This window comes from Danio rerio, chromosome 18, assembly GCF_052040795.2.
Source record: "Danio rerio strain M-AB ecotype USA chromosome 18, GRCz13ab, whole genome shotgun sequence".
Lineage (NCBI taxonomy): Eukaryota > Metazoa > Chordata > Actinopteri > Cypriniformes > Danionidae > Danio > Danio rerio.
The window spans coordinates 18980706-19000263 of NC_141038.1; the positions used below are offsets into that span (position 1 = coordinate 18980706).

At 33.7% G+C, this 19558-nt stretch overlaps 3 protein-coding genes across 5 annotated transcripts in view; 2 read left to right on the plus strand and 1 right to left on the minus strand.

Annotated features, from left to right (window-relative positions):
- Positions 1-14018, minus strand: bbs2 (Bardet-Biedl syndrome 2). Of its 2 annotated transcripts, none has more exons than XM_087291457.1 (18): positions 13432-13607; positions 12157-12309; positions 11581-11808; positions 9385-9510; positions 9240-9302; positions 9077-9154; positions 8506-8610; positions 7672-7758; positions 7454-7589; positions 7236-7375; positions 7022-7160; positions 4638-4809; positions 4308-4437; positions 2434-2553; positions 2213-2350; positions 2020-2132; positions 1796-1944; positions 1-422 (listed from the first exon to the last, which is right to left on the minus strand). In XM_087291457.1, the coding sequence occupies exons 2-18, from the start codon at positions 12271-12273 to the stop codon at positions 316-318; spliced, it is 2148 nt and encodes a 715-aa protein (XP_087147583.1). In that variant the 5' UTR covers positions 12274-12309; positions 13432-13607; the 3' UTR covers positions 1-315.
- The window catches only part of nup93 (nucleoporin 93), a 44519-nt gene continuing 38568 nt past the window's right edge, over positions 13608-19558 (plus strand). For both annotated transcript variants that reach the window (XR_015514150.1, XM_087291493.1), the window contains exon 1: positions 13608-14147. The gene's annotated coding sequence lies outside the window, so the exon portion shown is untranslated. The remainder of the gene's footprint in view (positions 14148-19558) is intronic.
- On the plus strand, positions 17173-18488 carry mt2 (metallothionein 2). The gene is made up of 3 exons (XM_087293127.1): positions 17173-17272; positions 17367-17432; positions 18091-18488. The coding sequence occupies exons 1-3, from the start codon at positions 17248-17250 to the stop codon at positions 18180-18182; spliced, it is 183 nt and encodes a 60-aa protein (XP_087149253.1). The 5' UTR covers positions 17173-17247; the 3' UTR covers positions 18183-18488.

The window sequence follows — 19558 nt, forward strand, 5'->3', positions numbered from 1 at the left end:
TATTTTTATAATAATTTAATTCGTCCAGACAATGCCAGTCGACTTGCACACACATTGAATTTGTACAGAAAATACAGTCTCTTTGGCTATCATTTTGGCTAATACACTTTACGGTCTCTGCATGATTGATCAACTCAGTTATTCCTCTAACACAAAACTGCTTTCTGTGAGGGCTGGATTTTGAATATATTCCCTCATTTAGGCTTTACCCCATTTTCCATCAGGCTTCTGACCACTTTCCAAGATTTCCAATCAGGGACTTGGTCTGATCTTCCAGACTTCTGTATTTGAAGGTCATTTAGGCCCAGATCTTCCTCAGGAGGATGTAGTACCAGCTCTCATGATCTTGAAAAGAGCATTTATGTTGTTGTTCTTGATGGCATCCCGACAAGCTGTGATGACCTGTGATTTGGGTTTTCCCACTGAAAAACAGGATTTTAAATGAATTAATAATGGTTGTAATAACAATTAAACCCTATAAAAAGAGGCAATGTAAGCAATTTATAGATTTTTGTCAAGTGACCACCACAGACAACCACATCACTGAAGCAAATGACTGTTTATTTTCTAATCTATTTCAAACCAACGTTATTTTTAACCAATCCTTATGCTAAAAGCTACAAGTTATTGTTGTTTTTGATCCATTCAGAGCAGTATTTTAAAGGTGTTATAGAAATTAAAAATCTGTATTGTCTATGCATAGCTGAATAATGAGAGTTCAGTACATGGAAATTACACACCATGAGCCACACACCACTGTATACTGAATTTGGTGCATCAACATCACAAGCTGCATTTCGATTACGATTCAAACTGAAAAATTAAACTGAATTGAAAATATCCCTAATAGAAGCAAGTTTCAAAAACTCCCACATATGAAGTTTTTACTTTAAGGTTTTTAAAACCACATGAGGTGGTTTTTCAATTAATTCAAACAAGGAGTAAAAGGGAAAACACTATTTAGCAGAACTGATCCAAACATGAATATCTTCAAAGGCTGTGTAAATAATTTACAGTATTTTTTGAAACTGTCTTCCTTTGTCATAATGCAGCAAGTGCTACAAGATGCTCTACTGCATTTCAGAACAGTTTGATCTGTTCATTAAGAAATTCTGAAACCACAATACCAATTATTAAGATTTAATAAATATTATTAAATCTTAAATATGCATTAGAAGTTGTTGTTTTTAAGTATAAGGAGTTTTCCATGCTATTCTCGCTTGATGACATCTCTACAACTCCTTTCAAATACATGGGTGTGATATCCCTCAAACTACCAAAATCATCATGAAATTTTTTTATGCTCAAAACAGGTGTTACAAATGTCTCTCCATGCAGTGTGTGATGGATAAATTCCTACACTGTAAAAAATGTAATGACAAAAAGTCAAGACAACAAATATTCCTGTTGCTTTAACTTATCTTAAAAAGTTACTCAGGTTCTAACTAACTTTTTTTAAGTTATACAAAGTTTAACTAAATATTTTTTTTTGTCATTTTCAGTTGGGATGACTAGAAAAGATCATTTGATTCAACTAAAAATTGTAAGGCAGCAGGATTTTTTACAGTGTAGTATTGTTTAGATTAAACTATCACTAATAAGTTCTCTCGGCTCATGAAAATAAGATCATATGCATGCCAGAATGCATTAACCCAGCATTGTTTTGGATGTCTGGGAAGATGCTTTGTTTTACCCTCCAAGTTGCAATGCCTTTACAATGTGATGTAACAAACACTATACTCATTAAATACTCATTGACATGTTCTTAGGAGTCCTCATAGAATAATCCACCCACCTCTCAACCTTCCTGCCCTTTGAATGGCCTGGTTAACTGATTTTAGCCGAGCGAGAAGGGCGTTGTGGTTATTAGACCTGATTTTATATTCATTAACCAAGTCTCGGTTGAGGTCATACAGCTCAATGTAGCGTTTCTTCATGTTTCTCCTAGAAAACAAAATATAATTTAAGTGAGTGAGTACATGAGTGTATAATTGATGGATCAAAATAATTAATGCTTACCAATCGCCCATGAGTCTGGCATCTTCCGCCTGCACTAGCATATTTCGTATGTAGTTGGAATGATCTGCCATTGCTGCTGTGAGCTTTTGATGCACTGAGTGAAACTCATCCACCTAACATGAACATGAAAAGATTACTACAGGCGAGATCGGAAAGAATAAAACACAGTTAAAGTGATCCTGCTATTCCTAACCTCAGTGAGAGTTGCTCTCAGCTCTTTGAAGTAGACAGGAAAGTCAGATTCAGCTTGTAAGTCTTCGATGGCCAAAAAAGAGGCAAGAGACTGGACTAGATCTCCAGCCAGATCAATGTCGTCTGTTCTCAGTGTGATCTGATTAGGCAGAATTAAGATTTTTGAATCATTAAGACAGAGAGTAAATCACAAAAACACACAAGCACACATGATAGATGTACCTCTCCACTAGTCTGCAAGCTGATTCTCAGCAGACCTCCTCCTCGCAGTGCACTGAAGGTGACGTCTGGACTGTCGATGCCCTCGGGGAGCAGGAAGTTCTGGTTTAGCCACATGACGACCTGCAGACATACAGATGTGGACAAATTTGTTGGTACCCTTTCATTTAAGAAAGAAAAATGACTATTATGTGATTCATTCATTTTCTTTTAAGCTTAGTCCCTTTATTAATCTGTGGTTGCAACAGTGGAATGAACCGCCAACTTTATCAGCATGTGTTTTACACAGCGGATACCCTTCCACCTACAAACCATCAGTGGGAACCATCCTTACACACTCATTCAGACAATTTAGCTTACCCAATTCACCTATAGTGCATGTCTTTGGACTGTGGGGGAAAACGGAGCACCCGGACAAAACCCACGCGAACACGGGGAGAATATGCAAACTCCACAAAGGAATGCCAACTGGCCCAGCTGAGCGCTACCCACTGCACCACCACGCCACCCTAATATGTGCTATTTTACCTTTTCATTTGTATAGTTATTAAGTGTATAATTAAGCTTTCCTGATAATTTCTTGTTTGGTTACTTGTATCAGTGCATGATGTTTATGGCATCATGTTATGTATATCTATATGTATTCAAATTATTCATAGTGTATTTACAGGGGTTATTTTCTGTCTGACCTAAAATGAACCTAAAAAAGTAAAAAAAAAAAAGAAAAACTACAGTGGTCACTGAAAACACCTATATTTATTCAAGTGACAAGCCTAATGGTATGGACAGACTGCAAATAATCAATTATTTTCTAAAGTTTGTTCTAAAATCAGATTCCTAACAACAAAATTAAACAGAAAATTAAAAAAACAAAAATTAAACAGAAAGACTCTTGTCAACAGACAAAAATCTGTTGGCTTTTGAAGAAATGAAAATGAAAGTTTGAAGTATAATTTTTAATTTGTTTAATTTAGATGGTTTTTAATATTTGTTTTCATTTTATTTATGCACAAAACTGGTCAAAATAACAAACGTTTTCATCTAGTGACTGAAAATATTGCTTTCTTAACCCTTCTAAAGTCAAAAACATTAGTATTGTGTTGTTTAAAAAAGAATATATACAGTCGAAGTCAGAATTATTAAACCGCCTTAATTATTAGCCCCCCAGTTTAATTTTAATCTTAATTTTAATTTTAAATTTAACCCTAATTTCTGTTTCTAAAGTTAATAATTTTAATAACTCATTTCTAAAAACTGATTTATTTTATCTTTGCCATGATGACAACAAATGATATTTGACTAGATATTTTTCAAGACACTTCTATACAGCTTAAAGTATCATTTAAAGGCTTAACTAGGTTAATTGGGTAACAAGGCAGGTTAGGGTAATTCAGCAAGTTATTGTATAATGATGGTTTGTTCTGTAGACTATTGAAAAATTATATATTTATTATATAATATAGCTTAAAAGGGGATAATAATTATATGACATTAAATTAGTTTAAAAAAAATTTAAAACTGCTTTTATTCTAGCCGAAATAAAACAATTAGGACTTTCTCAGAACAAAAAATATTATCAGACATACTGTGAAAATGTCCTTGTTCTATTAAACATCATTTGGGAAATATAAAAAAAATAAAAAAATTCAAAGGGGGTTTAATAATTCTGACTTCAACTGTACATTATGACATCTTTTTGTTATTATTTTGTGCTCTAAATGACATCACAAGTTTGCAGAAAAAGACAAAAATTATGTTTTAATCAAACATACAACTTTAAACTTCAAAAGAAACTAAGAATTAAATTTTCCCATAGCTGTGTAACACATGATGGCACAATTCCCATCCTTAGTGTGTGTGTGAGTGTGTCCTTTTACCCTCTGAGGTCTGTCATTAATGCTGAATGTGACTTTTCCAGTGGGTTCTGGGGCTGTGGGATCCACATTAAGGTCATACATGGAGAAGCGAGGCAGCTGACGTGTGATCTCAAAAACGTGGAACTGTGTACTGCGGTAAATGTGGAAGAAGAGAGAAAAATGCTCCATCATGACATTTCTTTGAAATTCTGTCAATATATATATATATATATATATATATATTTCTTGATGCCTTAATCTCACACTTAAATTAAGCATTAATTTTCAAGCACTGTTGGAAATTATACAAATCTTCTACATGTAATTAATTGGATGAAGTCTGTAATGTACCTTGTCTTTCCTCCCACAAAGGCTTTGATATGAAGGTCCACTGGAATGTCTTTTGGAGGAATAATGGGGACTCGGACACAGCCGGAGAGATTCTGAGCACTAGGGTGAACCACATGACTCTCACCTTCAAAAATCCCTTCAGCAAATATCAGTACGGCTCTAATGATGGTTTCTGGAGGAGGGAAGCACAAGCATTATAATATATTACCATCATGTCAATGAAAGCTGCACATGACATGAAATAAATAATTGACATTGCGGTATAAACAATGTTGTACCAATTGTTTTCTCATTTTAGTTCAATTGTGAGCACATTTTATTCATTTAAGTTTGGGTAAATCATGAAAACTTTTTTTTTTCATTTTTGTTTCAGTTTGGCAAGACTTTATGAATGTGTTCCCTCATTTGAGTAAAAATTGCAGCAATGTTGTTTTTAACTTAATCTCTACTTTTAGTTAAATTATGCTTTCTTTTGAGGGTATATAAAATAATCAGTGAAATTCAATCCCTTTTTTAAGACTCTTTTCATATAATTTAAAACCTTATCGCCACTTTAGGTTTTAATTTGTAACATTGGCAGCATTTTAACTTACAGTATATTAACTAAATACTGATTGTAGGAAACTAATAGTAAACTAAAACATTATTTATGTCCTGAATAAAAATGCTAATCCAGCAGGTAGCACATAGAACAGCAGGAATAACGATGTTGGGTAGGTTACTGCAGTCAACAAAGCTGCGAGATGTCAAATCTAGCATGACTTTGTCGATTTCATAAACTACCCAGCATCCCAATATTCAAAGATTAAATTCAGACAAACTTCAATTTACAACTATACGTTGTATACAAAATATAATACCTTGTAATAATGTTGTTAAAAGTATCAACATTGGTACCAAACTCAATACGTTTGACAACACTACCTTGTAACATAACCTTACATTTCTCTAAATTGATTTATCAACTTTTAACACTTTAAGACGCTGCAGACACCCAGTTTGTTCACTTGTTCCCTTGTTTTTGAAAATTATCACCAAATTGTGGTTTAATTGTTCAATTAACTGTGTTCACTAGCAATTTAAAGACACAAGATCTTAAAGAACATCTGAATGATGAAATAGAAATTCAGAAGAAAAACATTTATAAATGACATGCATTCTTCTTATAAAGGCCCTTGTATTGTTGACATTAGTATATGACAATCTTGTCTATATATTTGACGGTCATAACATGTCTGTAATTGCCACATTTTAGCTATAAAAGCATGTCTAAAATAAAACATATATATAAAACAATTGTAAGATAACTATAATGGCATCAAACAACTGAGGATGTTTTTGGGCAGAAATTCAGTTGTTACAGGCTAATTTTATATTATTTTATTGTATAGTTTATCTATGTAGTTATATTACTTAATTATAAAATGTATTATAAATAAAGTAAAAAAACATATGATTGACTACTTTTTTTGAATACATACTTTAAAATGTAAACAAAAAACATATTTATTTCTTTTAAACTATATACTTATATATAAGATAAGATATATAAACTATTTTTTGAATGTACAGAAAAGGTACTATATCATGAATTAATAGCCCCCTGGTGAAATTTTTAATATTTGCAATCATTTCCCAAGTGACGTTTTACAGAACAGTGAAATTTATGACAGTATTTCATATTATATTTTTCTTCTAGATAATGTCTGTCATTCATTCATTCATTTTCTTTTTGGATTAGTCCGCCACAGCGGAATGAACCGCCACCTTATCCAGCATATTTTTAACGCAATAGATGCCCTTCCAGCAGAAACCCATCACTGGGAAACATCTATACACACTCATTCACACACATACACTCTGGACAATTTAGCTTACCCAATTCACCTGTACCGCATGTCTTTGGACTTGTGGGGAAAACAGGAGCACCCGGAGGAAACCCAGGCGAACACGGGGAGAACATGCAAACTCCACACAGAAATACCAACTGACCCAGCCGAGGCTTGAACCAGTGACCTTCTTGCTGTGAGGCGAACGTGCTACCCACTGCGCTACCGTGACGCCTGGATAAAGTCTTATTTCTTTTTACTTTGCTGGAATAATATTATCATTAGCTCTCTTCAAAAAAGTTTTTCCAATTGGCTACAGAACAAACCACTCCAATGTCTTGCCTAATTTACCTTAATGGCCTAGTTAACCCAGTTAACCAAGTTAAGCCTTTAAATTGCACTTTAAGCTGAATACAAGAATCTTGTAAAATAATTAGTAAAATATTATGTACTGTCATCATGGCAAAGACTAAAGAAATCAGTTCAAGTGTGCGGCTAGCTTAGAACAAGTGGATTATACAACCCACCACAGAGAGAGAACAGCTTTAACTGTACCATTTGGAGTGGAGATGTTGAGCTCTATGTGTGCTTTCTGGCTCTCTGAGGCTCTTCTTACAGAAAGGGCCGTCTGGAGCTGCGTGTTGGCTGGAATTACACCCATCTTAGATTCTCCCTCCGAAAGCCCAGGAAGAGCCTATGTCAAACAAATACCACTAGCCACAACTGCATATGCAACATCAATATGCATCACTTGAATAGCATGTCTAACCTTGGCATTTTCCTCATAGTTTCGTAACTCGAGCATCAAGTTCTGTTTCCGTTGACTCAGCTCTCTGATCAGGTCTTGTTCTATGCTTGAGTCCATAAGGTTTCCCTTCAGCTCCTTACTGGCGGGCAGGTAGCCACGTACTGTAGAATGGCACATATATTTGAGCCAATTCACAAAGGTAACAGTCAAGCATCTATAATAATGGTCCATCGTCTTACCTTCTCCCTCCACAGACGTACATATGAGCTGGATCTGTCCGTCCATCCGATAATCTCCCTCAACAACCCCGGCCACAGAGGATGAGAAGTTATCCTTGAAGATCACCTCACCAGTACGATCACTACGAGCGTCAATCTAAATATGGAATCACAGGAAGTCATCTGATTTTACTAATATAATAAAAATATTGCAAGGCAAATGTGTCTATAAGACTGACCTTTCCATTGGACCATCCAGTTATGAGCTCAACAACACCATCAGCGTTAAGGTCAAAAGCGTGGATACTCATAGCATGATTTTTTGACTGTGTGAAACAAAAAAAGAAAGTTAATCCATTTTAAAGCTCAATTTCTTTTGGATATTCAGGTTTAATATTAAATCAGGGTTCCCACACTAATGTCCACTTCTCTGACTTTCACAGACTAAAAAGCTGAATTTTCAAGACCTATAAGCACTGATTAGACAAAAAGACATATATCTATAATTGTGTGTTGTCATGTCATATCTGTTTAGGATACTAGTGCTAAAACCCTAAACAAAGCTGGATTGGAAGTTAGATTGAATTGCCCCAATTATTCTAAGGAGCTAAATTATATTATAACATCAATATAACATTAATTGATACATTAAATAAGGATTCTTTTACATCAATCTAATGAAATTTTTAATACATGACCGAATGCCAGCTGCAGAGGCAATAAAATGTCACACTTAACAGTAATTATCTCACAGCCTATTTAAATCCATATTTTAATTTGTCAGTGACCATTTATACCATATATACCATAATATAGGCTAAACTTAAATAAAAATATGATTATTATTTTTTATAATAAATCTATTAAAAATAAATATGTAATAAAACATTTTAAAAAACTGAAAGTTCAATTTGAAATTAATTACAAAAATTCCTCACATTCCATGACCTGGACAAAAAAATTATAATAATTCCCTGACTTTCAATGTCTGGAATAGAACTTTTAAAATTCTATGATATTCCAGAAATTTCATGAATCGTGAGAACCCTGTTGAATGGATAACAATGCACTACCTTGATCCTCCAGTAGCGGGCAGTGCGGTCATACACTCCTACTGTTCCATTGGCCAGAGCGTAACCAAACCTGCTGCCGTGCATGTGGCAAAGCGAAGTGACTGTCTACAAGGAACAGAAAGCGAAAACTAGATAAATGAGAAAGAATTTTCCCACAGAATTGCCAAACAACACGGTTCAAGATATTTCTATATTTCTCATCGCTTATACTGTAATATATCACAGGTTATTTTACTTAACTAACAAACAATCCATAATTCATTTTGTTCAATGAAATTAAGTAAATGATCCCTTGGGGAAAATATGTATTAAAATAAAAAAAAACATTTATTTTAGCTAGATGGCAAGTAAATATTTCTCTTTCTTGTTTATTTAACTTAATCCTAAAATAACTACAACTAAAATTAAAACTACATAAACAATATAAATATACATTTTAAATATATAATAAAATTATTGCAAATTATTTAAAATAAAACACAAAACATATAAATAAAAACAAATTTAATATATTCATAAAAACTACAATATAGTTACTAAATTATAATAATAAAATAGCACTGATTCCTACCTCATTTTCTGCCATCTCAGTCACCAGTTCATCCTCTTTAAACACCCTGATGTCAAAGTCTTCTGAGCCAACAAGAAGCTGGAAAGACAGAACATGGGGAATTATAATATTTAAAAACTGTGAACATTATGATGAAATAAAAACAAAAAGCATAATGCCTCACCTCATTCTTGCCATCTGCAGTGAAGTCACAAAGCACAAGTGACCGAACATTATCTCCAGTGACCTTTAAAAAGCGTAAATATTTACCTTTAACATATTGCTAGTTCTCAAATAATAATTTAATACAGCCATCAAAATGATCTTACTGTCCAGAACAGGTCATTTCCCTCATAGTCAAAGCCTTGAAGAGCACAGTTTCCTCCAATGATGGCAAGGGGTGATTGAATATCTCCTAGTTTTCCTAAAACAATGGCATTGGCCCCATCGGTCACCTGTTATGCAATAAAAACGCAACAAACATTTCTGGTTTATTTTAGTTAATAAAAAAATCATATGGATTTTTTTTTCTCTGAAAATACCAGTCATATTATTTAAGCTTCATTTTTCACACAATGGTAGTCTAAGTTTACTTGAAATATAATAGTTAAGCCATGGTCGGTCACACTGCACTTTTCGCCCCTCAGACTTCATACGCACACAAATGAGGCAGACTGGAAACGCAAGCTCATGCAAAAAGTTTCCACAGTTCACTGCGTTGCAAAGTTCAAGCTTGGTGAACTCTGACCTGTAAAAATCAAATCTTGTTACTGCGTGAGACCAATCGAAGACGAAAGTATGACTTCTCTAAATTAAAAATATGGACCAATTGCTCGCTTTTTTATATCTTATCATCTTGTTCAATCCCGCCCCTTTTAGCATGTGTATGTCTTGTTTTCAGAAAAAAAAATCAGCTAATTTCTCATTAAATCAAGAAAAATAAACTAAAACAACTATTTTACTCAACCTAGTGGCAGATTATTTGTTTTTTAAATAAAACTTGATTTTTTTTTCTTTTGTTTTTTCCTTTTTTATAAAATGCTTCTTGATTTAAAAGGGGTGGTAGAAAGTGTATTTTTAAGACTTGGTTGTTTTCATAAGATGCAAAGCAATGTGTGCTCATGCTTCATTTGTAAATCACATTATTTTTTCTTATATCTTAATTTGACTGTAGCTGCTTAGCTAAAATGAAAACAACTGTTATTTTTCCTAGTTCCTCCAAAATGCCCGCCCTCAAGAGGCTCTGATTGGTAAGCTAACATAATGTGCTGTGATTTGGGGATCGGCTCCACATCACCAGGAAAAGCATCACGCCCCTACAAGCATGCTCTTTTGCGCTGTGTAAATACAGTCAGTCAGAGTAGCTGTTAGCGGTATCAGTTTGAGCCTGAACCTCATGCCTCTTCTGTAAAATAAAATTTTTAAAAAAGTGTCTTCAAAATATATTTGCGTAATAAGCATGTGTAAGTAATATGAAACTATCACTTATATATTGCGAGTTTATTATTTGAGATGTAGAATGCATGGAAAGCGGCCGCATAGAGCAACACTGCAGCGCTGGTGAAGATTGTGGGTGTTTGAAGGATGAATATGAATTTATAGCAAAATTGTTAACTGTGCCGAACAGCATTTTCCCGTTGATTACATCCTTGTTTAAGTCCTTGCTACAACATACCGTTAATGCTAGTAACTATCCATGTAATAGAACAATTTTAACAAATAAAAATACTTGTTGTGGCTCACAATCCACAGCTTCTATTGTGGTTGGAGCTACTCCTTTTTAAAGGAGTTTTTAGCCGAATCCAGCACTGAACTGGGAGAGATTCTAGAAGCTGTCCTTTGTCAATTGCTAGCTATATCATTTTTTATAATTATCTGGAACATAATTAAAATTAAACTGTAAGCACATCTCTCTTTGTGTGCTCTTTGGAAGCTCAAATACACAAACAGAACAAGCTCTATGGAAATAGCAGCGTTTGGACAACTTTTTAGCTTTCTCTGCTATAACATTGCAGCGCCTCTGGTCATGCCCCTTTGTCTATGCACATGGTGAATGCATGCAACCTGAAGCGTTTGTGATTTCACTAGCCCGGGTTTATTTTTTGTAGTCCCCAATCTTTGTTTGCTGTCGGCTTTGCTAGGCTAATTCTGTAAAAGCTAATGTCTCCCTTAGCATTGAACTTTGAGCGTATTACATTCAGAGATGTTGCTTATGTTCACATAGCTACATTACACATCAACTAAAGTTTAAAATATGATATCGTAGTGGACCACCCCTGTAAATTGTTTAGATATTTGGACTAGAAATAAAAAAGCTCTAAGGAAGAAAAGCATTTTTGCATAGTAAAAGTTGACATTTGTAATAAAAAACTTCTGTATTTTTCATTTCAACAATACAGTTTGATTGTCACGGTCTATGGTAAGGTATTATTTTCTACAAAATGAGGTTTAATATCTGATATCAACAACTTGAGTAGGAAATCCACTCTAAATTAGGGATTTTATAAACAATCACGTCATGTTACCTCCTTGTAAAAGACGTCGGTGTTGTCATGAACGTCATAGGCCAACAGGTTGGTTTGAGAGCCTACGAGCAGCGTGTCCCCTGTGCTCTTTGGTCCTAAAGTGCCAGCGGTCAGACAGCTGACTGACTGGTTGATATTAAGCAGTGAGATGTCCGAGTCCTGGGTGCTTTGACTCAACCGGTGGGCTGTTGGTCTCTGGGCTCGAGTGTGAGGGTTGTGGATAAACACCTGGATAGGTTTAAAAATAAAAACTGGATTGTAATGTGTGGGAAAAATGCAAATGAAACCCTAGAAAATTATATGCTAAGTTCAGTTAACTTATTGCATATTAAATATCAACTTTAATAGCAAATGCACACACTCAAGAGCACCAAAAGATGCTGCTTGTTAATTTGTAAAGAGGATAGAGGATTAAAACTGGCATAGCTAAAACTTCTATGAAGTCCATTCTAATCACATACAACAAATAAGGACAAAATTGGCACTGCTCTCTGTATGAATATATTTGAACTCTGGATCTATTTACATTGGCTGTATTTGAATTGGGATACATACTATGTAATTCTTTTACTTTACCTTCCCTGCTTGTGTGGCTGCGGTAAGGCATGGATGTATTCCATCATACTTTCCAATAGCAACCATTCGAGGATTTATTTTATGGTTCAGTTTAAGTGTGAAGATGGGCACTAGCATTGTGGCTCAGCTAGAAGTGCAAGATCAGATCTGCTCCTGTCAAACACAATAAACAGATGTTATTACAGCGATGAAGTGAACATAGGGTAAGTGAGCTTAGCATGCACAAAGCAATCCCAATAATCTCCAACATGGATCAGACATCAGAAAACATAAAGTAAAAAAGTACAATAACTATTATACATCAATAATAGTTATATTTTTTATACAACATATATTTAAATATACAAAAAATTTAAATAATTCTGCCTGTAACTTGTTAATTAATAATGAAACAAGAATTATAGGGGATTTATGACAAGACTATAAAACATGTTAAATGATCTGAGTACAGTTGGGTTATGGAAGTTAACCATAATAGTTATTTGATTTACATATTGTGTATCAAACTTTCACATCCCATATTATAGTCATTTTAGATAGACTAGTATTTTTGTAAGTCCATACTCAAAGGCTTGCAAGTGTTCTAGTTAAGGCACATCTGCTGCTTATAAAACATGTGGCCTGACCTTAAGCTTGTCGTCCTCAAAAAAACAATATAATACAATCATACAATAAAAAAAATCATAAAATCATACAATTAATTAAATGATAGAACAAATCATTGAACACTGCCAGCAATGATGTCACTTCATTTGAGTCATAGCCTTAAAGATGTATTATATGCATTTTATGTTTAATTTAAGGCAGATGATACAGGACTGACCGAAACATGGAGACAATTGTAAACTTTTAATTAAATTATAGTATTTGTATGTAGAATTTATTTATAATTTCATGTTTTTAATTGATTGAGCTGAATGACAACAACTTAAACTTGCTTTTTCAGATTTTTTTTTCTAATTAACGAAACTATTAAAGCTGTAGGTTCAATTGAGTTGAGGACAAGGACAATGACAGGGATTTTACAAAAGAAAAACAAATGTGAGAATCAAATAAATGACATATTCTTTTACAAAAATCAACTATCAGTCCATTTTAGAAATTTTTGGGAAGAAATACTTTTTGTTGCCTGTATTTATGTTTTTTATTTCAGGGACAGACAATGTACATTTCTGGTAGAATGTCCCACGTACTATAAACATCGTTGCACTAATATCTCTGCCAAACAAACCATTAAAAATGCAAAGAAATTAAATGCGCAAGAATATAAATGACCTAAAAGGACTGTTATAGCAAAGGTAACGTAGAATGATTCACAACACGACACATCCATCCTGCTGACAATATCGAAGCTTTAGCATTGCTGTCAGTGGTGCATCTTACTACCCCTTCTCTCGGGTAATAGAATAAACAGCTTACTGTGCTTTTCGCCCGATGGGATTCTGTTGCCTAGCAACAGTGGGCAGCTTGTCGCGGCATTAGCGAGCCACTTTTGCTAGCATGCTATTGTGCTAATCCTTTCAGTTTACACGTCTGCTCATTTGTGTACTATTTCACTTTGCTGATACGAACTAAAACTAAACCAAACTAGAAAAAAAATAACTCTGCCAAGCTATTTAAATAAAAAACGAAGTTAGCCGAATGCTGCAGAAGCTCTCTGTGCTCTGGCTAATGGAGCTAACTCTGCGTAACTACACAATATTCGTGTACAATCACTTTATACTGTGATACGAGATGTTTGCATATAGTTATTACCTTTACTGCAATGAGCTACAAAAAAAGGAAAAGTGTCTTACCGCTGCCGCCAGCTTGTCTTCTACCAGGTGCAGTAGCTATTCGCCCTGTTACCTAGCAGGACAGACTGATGCCCATAACTTGGAGAGGATTTTTTTTTCATGATGTCTAGTGAGCACGCGCGGGGATCTTGAAAATCAGAAAGGCCATTATAAAAGCTGACAGCTGCCATCAAGAATTGACTGCTTGAATTGTTTGTAAGTATGTTGGAGAAGCATTTCAATCATGGACACAGATTATTTGGATTCTTTAGACATGTACTGGTAATAAAAATGTATTTTAATTAGAATTTTTCATTCTTAATCCCATTACAACTCTACATCTTCAGTTTTTTTCTTTTTAATGCAACCACATTTCTAATTGTCAAAAAAAGAAAAAAAGTTTTTTTAATTATTATAATAACTTCTGAAAAAATATTTGAACAAATAGCACATCCGTTTATAGAATGTGAATGGATGATTGATGTTCCTGAAGTTAATTTATGGAAAATAAATACTCTTTTACTAAATTTATAACTAAAGTGTTTGATGTATTAAAACAATTACCTAAATAATTTTGACTAAGAAAAAACTTTTATAAAAATAGCCTACTGGTGTTACTGCGAAAATATTTTGATAATAAAAGAAATTTCAGAGAACATTAGCCAAGAAAAGTCTCTTCCACACTTCTAATCTTTTAATTAAAATGCTATAAGTAGGCCCACACGGAATCTGCGGCCACAGATTTCCGCTGATTTTTAGCCCATCATTGAGTCTGTTTATTCACTTGAATAAATGTGTGTAAATTTAAATGTATTCAGTTTTTAAACTAACTTCAGTAATATTATTGACTAATATGAAAATACAGTTTGTAAAGTAATATTTTCTATCTTTTTGGAGATATATTGTATAAGAGACTCATTGCTTTGTTTGCAAAATAAAGTGAATCTAATTGGATTTGCATTGTAAACATTAAATACAACTTTAAAAAGTATTAATTTTTTGTTTTATATTCTAGGGTTTTATGATACTCCTTAAATAATTCCGCATAAATCCGCAGATGTTTAACAAAATTCAGCGCATTGCAAAAAATGTCAGCAGATTCTGTCTGGACCTGGTTTTAAGTCATGTTAAACTGTGAAATTACTTCAGCTACTTTTGTTTAGTTTCATTTTGTGCCTCTGTTTAACCAAACAAGTCACATGTTATTTCCTGATGAGGTTGCAAATTGGAAAGGCTTGTAAATAAATATTAAAATATTTATTTTGTAGAATCTGATACTTGTCAGTCAATCTGTAAGTGTTGGTTTGTGAATCCTTTCAATTAAATTTTGGTGTGAATGCATAATTCACTTCAGTCATGACAGCATTTAAAGGGGTTTCTCATAGTCCAAAAAACAAGAGACATGAGATGAAGAATAAAAAAATATAGAAAATTATTATTAAATATTAAAAAAGCTCATGAATAAATGTATTTCTTCTTGTAGAATCTGAAACATTTTACTCAATTTGTGAGTGTGAATTAAAATAGCATATAAACCCCAATCTTTGGTGAAATTGTAAGTGTGAACGCTTCAATGGAATCATGATAGCTGACATTTGAAACAGACATTTCAGTGGTTTATTATGGAAAACAACAAAAGGCAAAAGACAAAGAACTAAAAAGTATTATTAGATGTACATCTTGATCTCTCTAAATAACAGATTAAGGTTTACCTCAGCTAAATTTACATGATAATTCACCTTATTTAGTTTTGCATGAAACAATTGTAAACAATGATTATTTAGCCAGTTACCTTTTTCAAAGCTTCCTCAACACTGATTAGTCTACCAAGCAAATTATCGTTATTTATTATTTAACATTCATGTGAACATTTTGATTTATAAAACTGCAGAGACACTGCACACGTTACTTCAGTTTGGTTCCAATTGACTAATGGAAAATTACACCCGGTCTACAGCAGAAATCGGGTGCAAAATCAGTTTACTTAAAGTTTTTTGTAGAATCTGATACTTGTCAGTCATTCTGTATGTGTGAAATAGAATGGCTTGTGAATCTTTTAGGTAAATTAAGGTGTGAATGCATGGCTCACTTCAGTCAAGCTGTTTTACAGGCAAAGGGTTTCTCGTAACGCAAAGCAACAAGAGACACGAGACTAAGAATAAAAAAATATATATTTTTAAATATTGAAAAAGCTGATATTAAAACAGCATGTAAACCCCAATCTTTAGTGAAATTCTAGTTGTGAATGCTTCACTTGAATCATGAAAGCTGTTTAACAAACGTTTAAGTCTGTTATTATGGAAAATAGCCAAATGCACAAGATGAAGAACTAAAAATGATTATTAAATAAACATCCTGGTCCCTCTAAAGTTTTACATGAAACAATTGTTAACAATGATTAGCAGGTAAAATGACAGATTATAGTATTTATTGTTTATTGTAATGAACATTTTAATTCTTAAAAGTTGTCTACCCCCCTAAAAAATTCCAGAGAGACACTGCACACGTTACATTAGTTTGGTTCCAATTGAATGGCTAATGGAAAATTACTCCCGGTCAACAGCAGAAATCGGGTGCAAAATCAGTTTACTGTTTACTGAGGGCCTGAACCGCATCTTCGCCGAGTGCAGACAGGGGGAGCACGTGCTGTCACACACGGTCACGTCACACTCACAGTTTCATGTCAGTGCCGTGCGCAAAGAATGACAACTGCAAACAATTACATATGAGATAACAAATCTAAAATTAAGAAAAAAGTGTCTCCGTGGGCATATTGTATGTTTCATGCCTTCGATAGGCATGTGACTGGAATAAAAGCAACTTATTATGCTCAAATACGTGTTTTAATGTTTGCTTTTCTCTATTTCAATAGTCTTAATAGCTTAAAAAAGAAAGAAAAAAAATGAGATACAGTTTGAAACCAGTAATATAAAGTTCTTGTAAAAACCGAATTGAAGGTGACTAACTGTCGATCGAACGCCGATAAAGGAAAACAACAAAAGCATCAAGTTATATAATCATGTAAACAAACAGCAATCAATATTCAACAAGTAGAGTGGAAATAGTTATATAATCTTATAAACAACACGTTGATGTGACATGGTGGGAACGGTGATTGCTGATTGTTTGCACCCAGTGTCATTAACGAGTCACCGTGTGCAGGCTGGAGCGGGCGGGCTTTTGCACGCGGTCTGCGCGCAGTCAGAACTGTATAAAAGCAGAGCACAAACACGCCTCCAGCATCAACTCATTCACAAGCTGAGTGAACGATATTTCTAAGGAACTTTCAAGCTCTTTGAGGATACTCTCTGGAAAAATGGACCCCTGCGAATGTGCCAAGAGTAAGTGTTTCAGCTGATGCATTTAGTGTTGTTTCTCAAGATACTTTAGAGTTTATTATGTCCCTTTTTAATACCTGTCTGTCTTATTTTGAAGCTGGAACTTGCAACTGTGGTGCTACCTGCAAGTGCACTAATTGCCAGTGTACTACCTGCAAGAAGAGTATGTATTTGCCTTTTTAAGTTCCTTCTGGGGAAACCAAGTTTTTATCTGAGTGAATTTTAAACAATTTTTTTTTTTTTTTTTTTTTTTTTTTTTAATATAAATTGTCTAATGATTTGGTATGGGTCACACCTCTCCCAAAAAATGTTTCTCAATTTGAGGTACTTCTGTTATTCACTAATTATGAACAAAGATGAGCTTCTATTATTTGACTTTCATAGTAGGAATAACTTAAGTTGGGTTTTTATTTGCACCTTTAGTTAATTTTGATGGTCCCTATATTATTAAACTTATTTAAATATTAAGTCTGAATTGGTATGCTAGGTTTACGTAAAAATTAGCATGAATTATTTGACTGGGCAATGTTGTACCTATGGCCATTGGGTGGTAAATGCGATTTCACTACTTGGAGTTTGCTAAGAATCCTTTATTGAAGTTATATTAAGTGTAATGTCTGATTATGGGAGGTTTTTTTTTTTTTTTTTTTTTTTTTTTTTTTTTATATTAAATGGGTAGCTTATGTTTCAAAACCCATTTTATAATGTAGTTCAACAAGCCCCCTAAATATTTAAAACAAAGGCTGAGTTATGGTTATTTTTGGATGAACTATTAAGATTAGTTTAAAATAAACTAATTTGGTGGCTTACCTCTTTCCCAGGTTGTTGTTCTTGCTGCCCATCTGGTTGCAGCAAGTGTGCCTCTGGCTGCGTCTGCAAAGGCAATTCCTGTGGCTCCAGCTGCTGTCAATGAAGAGGTCAACGTGATGTTTTCTACAATGTGAATCTGTTTGTCTACTCCACGTCTGCGTTTTGCATCGCATGATTGTCTTTTTTTTTTTTTTTTTTTTTTTTTTATTACAAGATGATAAATGACCTCCTTTTGTTCTCAATCTTGTCTGTTTAATGTTGCAAAAATCGTCTAACAAAGGCTAAAGAGGGAAAACAATGCACTGATTTGTACTGCTGCAAATAAGACTATCACGAGATGTGTCTTTAAAATGAAACTATTGTAAGTTTTTCTGCCATGTCCTTTGTCTAAAATAAATGGTGGTATTTATTTTTGTGTGGCTTGTTTTTGTAATTATTGGTAAAAAAATGAATAAAATAAAAGTGAGGTTACTTGATTGACTTAAAAAAAAAACAAGTGGGATATACACAGAATCTTCCTGACAAAGCTAAACCAATGTGATTTTATTGATGTAAAAAAGATTACTTCTGTAAATTTATTTAAACAACGTTTTGATAGTTGATGTCCTTAGGTTTGTTATACACCTAAATATTGTAAAATTTCAAGGCATAACACTAAGGAAATAATTTGCTTACCATTTGGTGTTAGTTTAATGAGACTGCATGGAATGCCTTTTTTTTTTTTTTTTTTTTTTTTTAAATAAATCCACCTATGCTTTTGTGTGCCATAATCTCTACTTACTGTTTGCCTGTTTTTGTTCATGATATGATATCTTGGCACCAATAGCTAGACTGTACAATAGGGATTATAAGATCTACAATAAACTTTCTGGATGGACACATCACTGTTTGGCTCTATCACTCTCTGAAGCTTTATCATTTCAAAATTACATTATGATCAAGAATTACTGTAAAATTTTAAATAGTGCTACCTCAGCAGCCCTTTGTGCTCGGTACCAAAACTTAACGCAAGGACTAATTGTTCCACCATATCTGCAACAAATGAATGTTTGTCATTACCGACTTTTAAAAACTGTTATGAACACAGATCTCTTTTTTTTTTTTTTTTTTTTTGTATTCACAAAAGCCTGGAATGAGATCCCACAACATCTAAAACAATAACTCTAAAACTTTTCTAAAGCCTATCATCTGATGGTCAACTATCAATATAGCCACTGAGTTAGTAGCCTGCTTTCCTCTATTTTGTATGTTTTGTGATTGTTTCTACTGTTCTCATGTGTTGATGGATGCGATGGCAAGTGTGTCTGTATGTTTTTATGTTATGCAGAGCAGCAACCTGCTGAAAAACAGTATTAATGCTGAGTCAGGCCTGATTATCTTTTAATCTTTTCCTGTTTAAAACATTTTAAATAAGATATATAAATATATATATTAAATTTCTTTGAATACTTTCCATTGTAGTCTTATTATTGCTTCTTA